A 4,743-nucleotide genomic window follows, 5' to 3' on the forward strand; every position below is an offset into this window, starting at 1 on the left:
ATAAAACTTCCCCGCAGAAATACAGTATTTACATAGAGAAATAAATAGACAACACACCTGATTTCTGCTTTCCCTGGTGGGGCAGTCAGAGGTACTAGGGAAATATGGCTTGGATTCTATTCTCGAGAGACCTGTGGGGAACCAGCGTGGCCGTGTCCTCTCCGGGGTCCTGTCGGGTGCTCTGTGGTGGAGGGCGGGCCTGGGGTCCATGCCTAAGTGCTCTCTCTTTCCAGGGAACAGCATGGAGGCCTGACCTGGCCTTGGTGGGTTTGCATATTTGCTCTGAGCAGCCCCCGGTGTGGCTGGCCTCGGGGCTCCATGCGTGGCCCGGGGCAGGCAGGAGGCCGTTGGTGGAGGGGGCTCAGCACAGGATGGGCACTCCGTCCGCGGTCACCAGGCGCCCTGTGGTGGGGTCATAGGTGCCTGCCAGGTAGTAGAGGTCCTGCCGGTCCTGGTACTTGCGACTCCGGGTCATCTGCTCGTACTGGTCCCGCCCCACGACCTGGCACTTGTGGGAGATGGTCTGCACGTCGTTCTCGTCCTCATGACATGACTGGTACAGCGCGTTCTGCGGGGGAGGGGCAGCATGTCAGGGGCGCAGGCCCGCAGGCCGCCGGGCTGGGGAAAGGCCCCGCGCTGGGCCGGGGCTCTCAGTGGGGCTGGGGCTCTGCACAGAGACGTGTCACGGGCACTGGGTGGAGGACGCCAGCTTCTCTGGGAAGGACAGGGTGGGCCAGGGTTCTGTCTGTCTGTCTGGAGCTGGTGGCAGTGGGAAGGGGAATGGCCCTTGGACTGGGAGGGGCTGCCCTGAACCTCAGGCATGAGCTGGCCCAGACTGGTGCCAAGTGTGGCCTTGATCAGACAGCTCGGGGGAGGGGTGCAGGCGGCTCCCCGCGGGGGGGGGAGCGGTCAGGACTCACCCTCCCGTCGCTCTGCCGCTTCCCCAGCTTGGTCTCCTCGGGGTGGTAGAACCACTTGACCCTCACCACCATGTTACTGCCCCAGGACTCCCACATGCTCTCGATGCGGCCGATGTAGGGCAGGTTGGGCCGCCCGGCCGACAGGAAGACGGCACAGTCTCCGACGCGCAGCGTCTCCTTGCCGCGGACGATGGCCTTGTAGAACAGCTTCCGGGCCTTCCCCTTCATGCCCCGCCTCTGTGGGGGGGGGGCAGCAGAGGCGGGGGGCACTGAGGGGCTGAAGAGCCCGGGGAAGACGGCGGCTGGTAGCTTCGAGGAATGTGGGCCTAAGCAACAGCTGGTGAGGCGTGTGCACATGTGTGTGTGCATGCATGTGCCTGCGTGTACACACACACACACAGGAGCAGGGATAGGAAATAGCTGTGCAATCCCTGGCGGGAGACCATCAAGACAAGGCTCCCAGATAAGGCCAGCCAGGCTTGGATCTGCTTCCCACACTGTCTGTGACAGGAAGAGGACACAGACCCTAAAGGCACACCGTGCCCAGGGCAGAGACCTGTGAAGGTGCTCAGTGCAGTGTGTTTACCCCAAACTGGTGCTTACAAGCCCCCCCAAACTACACCCTCAGGCCCACCCGGGGAACCAGCACTGATTGAATGTGTCCAGCCAGGCGCCGGTGGCTCACGCCAGCTACTCAGGAGGCTGAGATCTGAGGATCACAGTTCGAGCCAGCCCAGGCAGGAAAGTCTGTGAGACTCTTATCTCTGATTAGCCAACAAAAAGCCAGAAGTGGAGCAGTGGCAGGGTGCCAGCCTTGAGAAAAAAAGCTAAAGGGACAGCACCAAGTCCCTGAATTCAGGCCCTAGTACTGCACAGAAAAAGGAAGGAAGGAGGGAAGGAAGATGCATGTCCATGCAGGGAGTCTGTCGGGCCCTGCCTTGGCCAGATGGCTCATTGTCGACACAGAGCTGCTCAGGCAGCCCTGCCAGGTGACCCAGCCACACGGAACTCAGAGCATGCACCTGCCCCCACCCCACCCCCGTCCCATGCAGGGAAGGCCGAGGGCCCCACAGGCAGATCCAGACCCCGGGTTTTGCTTCACTGAACTCGAGATGGGATTTTGTTCTTCCCTGAGGGTTTGCACATAATGTGCTTGAAAGTGAACGGAACATGAATGAGACAGTCCAAGGGGGAGGGAGCCCGTGTCTAGGTGGGAATGTAGCTCCCAGCCCGAGACCAGCCACCTACCTGTGTGGGATTCCCCGACCACTTCCACAGCTGCCGGGCCGGCAGGAAGGCTGAGATCTTTGGCCGGTTTTCCACGGAGGGCAGCCGCTGCCTCCGAGAAAGCTCTTTGGCTTTGGAGAAACTCAGGGCCTCCTTGCGCTTGAGCTTGGATTTGCTGCCACTAGGTCCGGCGCCCGCGCCCGCGCCGGCCACGGCGGCCCGGGACAGGAAGCAGCGCGGGGCGTGGGTGCCCTTGCGCAGGGCCTCGGGCGGGGCCAGGAGGGTGGGCACAGGGCGGGACAGGCAGGTCTGTAGCAGCAGGGCGGGGTCCTCGTCGTCCGAGCTGTAGGAGGAGTCCTCGTTGTCGGAGGAGCAGAGGCTGGAGGTGGACATGGAGCCGGAGGAGGAGGTGGTGGATGAGCCCGAGGAGGAGGAGGACACGGACAGGCGGGTGAGGAAGCGGGAGGGCACGCCGGCGGCCAGCCCCGGCCCTTCTTCATCCTCATCCGAGTAGGAGCTGGGGCAGTCGCTGTCACAGGCCAGCGGGCACTCCGCCTGGCCTGCATACTTGCGCAGCGCCAGTCCCATGGGCAGGGGGTGGACGGGCGCCCGCCCCTTCTTGTCCTTGCCCACCAGGTGCGCGTAGCTGGGGCTGGGCAGCGGCCGTCCCAGCTTGGGGCCGAAGTCCTTCTCACCCATGAGCAGGGCCTTGCAGTTCTTGTTTTTGGGGGAGGTCACACCCTCGTGGTCCAGCTTGACCAGGAACTCGCCGCCCGCCCGCCGCCGCCCGCCCTTCTCCGCCTCGGTCCTCTCCACCTTCTTGGGCCTGAGCAGCTTGTGGGCCCCAGCGGGCAGGCCGGCCCCGGCCGCACTGACGAAGGGCGCGTAGGAGCTGGCCAGGCTGCTGAAGGAGTCCGCTCGGAAGCCGTTGCCAAACACGGGGGTGGCCACACCGTGCACGGGGAACAGCGTCTCGCGGGCCCGCAGCTTCTTGGCGCTGCCGTTGAGCTGGAAGAGGTTCTGCAGCACCCCCGGCCCTTTGCCGCCCGAGGCTGCAGCCACGGCCCTCCGCTTAGTCTGTGCCACGGCCGACCAGCTCAGCAGCGGGCTGCCCCGGTGGCCCAGGAAGTGGTCTGAGGCCCCTGAGGGGGACTTGGCACCTGAGGTGAGGAGGTCAGCTTTGCCTGGGGTGGGGGGAGGCAGGGAGGGTCAGTGGTACTGGCTGGGCCTACCAGGCTGCCTCCCCCCGCCGGGTTCTCCCCCTCCCCCTTCTCCCGTCCTGCAAATACCAGCTTTGTCTTTGCTGACGGGTTTCTTCCCGGCGGTCTTGGAACCTTCCAGGCCATCTTGCACTTTAGGGGACAGGCTGGGAGTGGGGGCCTCGCTGGGCTGGGGGGCCTCGCCGGATGCTTTTTTGGTTCTCCGGCAAGTGCTGGACACCAGCAGGGCTGGGGAGGGCTCTGTACCTGCAGGGCGGGCAGGCGGGCTCAGCAAGGCCCTCCTCCACGGGCAATCCCCCGCCCCCCGTCCCTCTCTGGGGAGCTGTGGAGCGGTGGGCCCAGCAGGAGGGGCTGTGGGGCGCTCGAGGGCTCGGGTGCTCACACTGGATCTTGAAGTCTGGAGGCAGAAGTCTGACGTTAGAGACAGCGATGTGGCCCGTGTCCCCGTCATCAAACTCCACCAACACCGAATCCAAGTCGTCCTGGTCACTGGAGCTGCCTGTGGAGGGCAGCACTGAGGGCGCAGCAGCGTGGGGGGGGAGCGGCTCGGCAGCGGCTTCCTGACTACAGCTGCTCTTGGTGCCACTGAGGCTTCCCCTTGGCCTCCTGTAGCTAGCCACCCCTTTCCTCCCCTGGTCCACACACCCCACCCAGACTCCCTGGGCTACGCACAGGGGCAGTCGCTCCTCTCAAGTCAGTTATCCTAGGGGCGATCTCTTCCGGAAGTGCCCGGTAGCTTCTGGCCCCACTCACCCACTCTCCTACTGTGTCCTCTGGGTCTCCCGCCCCCCTGGTAGAGACCAGGGGGTAGAGCCTGGGCTCAGGAAGGACGGCCTAGCGCAGCTGGCGTGCATGTGAGTTTGGGGACCTCAGCCCTGGGGCTCTGGGTCTTTTCCTTCTAAACTTTCTCTCCTTCTTTGCTGGGCGTGGGAGGCACCCTGTACCATGCCCGATTCCCAGCTGACCTGGGCCCACTCCATGCAGACGCAGGTCTGTTTAGACGGGACAGGAAGCCGCCCGCTCAGGGCCCTTCTGGGAGTGCTGAGGGTCGCAGAGGGGCCTGGGCTGTGTCTTGGTGCTGGCCATGCTTACCTCGGACCACGTTGCCTGGGTACAGGCAGCGGGACTTCTGGCTCCAATAGGCGCAAACCCGAGTGCCGGGAGGAAGGTACCTGCTGGACTGCGGCCGGACATCAAGGACCTGCAGGCAGCAATAGGGCCGTGGCCTGTGAGCAGGCAGGGCGGGGCCCAGGGGATGGGGGTGTGGCCTGTGAGCAGGCAGGGCGGGGCCCAGGGGCTGGGGGTGTGGCCTGTGAGCAGGTGGGGCGGGGCCCAGGGGCTGGGGGTGTGGCCTGTGAGCAGGTGGGGCGGGGCCC

General features: G+C 64.9%; 1 protein-coding gene across 1 annotated transcript in view; it reads right to left on the minus strand.

Annotated features, from left to right (window-relative positions):
• Positions 1-361: 361 nt before the first annotated feature.
• Bahcc1 (BAH domain and coiled-coil containing 1) overlaps positions 362-4,743 on the minus strand; it is a 30,076-nt gene continuing 25,694 nt past the window's right edge. Inside the window, exons 23-28 of the mRNA XM_013033106.1 lie at positions 4,460-4,568; positions 3,750-3,866; positions 3,437-3,613; positions 2,169-3,331; positions 921-1,157; positions 362-568 (exon numbers count right to left, since the gene is read on the minus strand). Coding sequence (XP_012888560.1) covers positions 362-568; positions 921-1,157; positions 2,169-3,331; positions 3,437-3,613; positions 3,750-3,866; positions 4,460-4,568 — 2,010 coding nt within the window. The remainder of the gene's footprint in view (positions 569-920; positions 1,158-2,168; positions 3,332-3,436; positions 3,614-3,749; positions 3,867-4,459; positions 4,569-4,743) is intronic.

Source organism: Dipodomys ordii, unplaced genomic scaffold (genome assembly GCF_000151885.1).
Source record: "Dipodomys ordii isolate 6190 unplaced genomic scaffold, Dord_2.0 Scaffold163, whole genome shotgun sequence".
Classification (NCBI taxonomy): Eukaryota; Metazoa; Chordata; class Mammalia; order Rodentia; family Heteromyidae; genus Dipodomys; species Dipodomys ordii.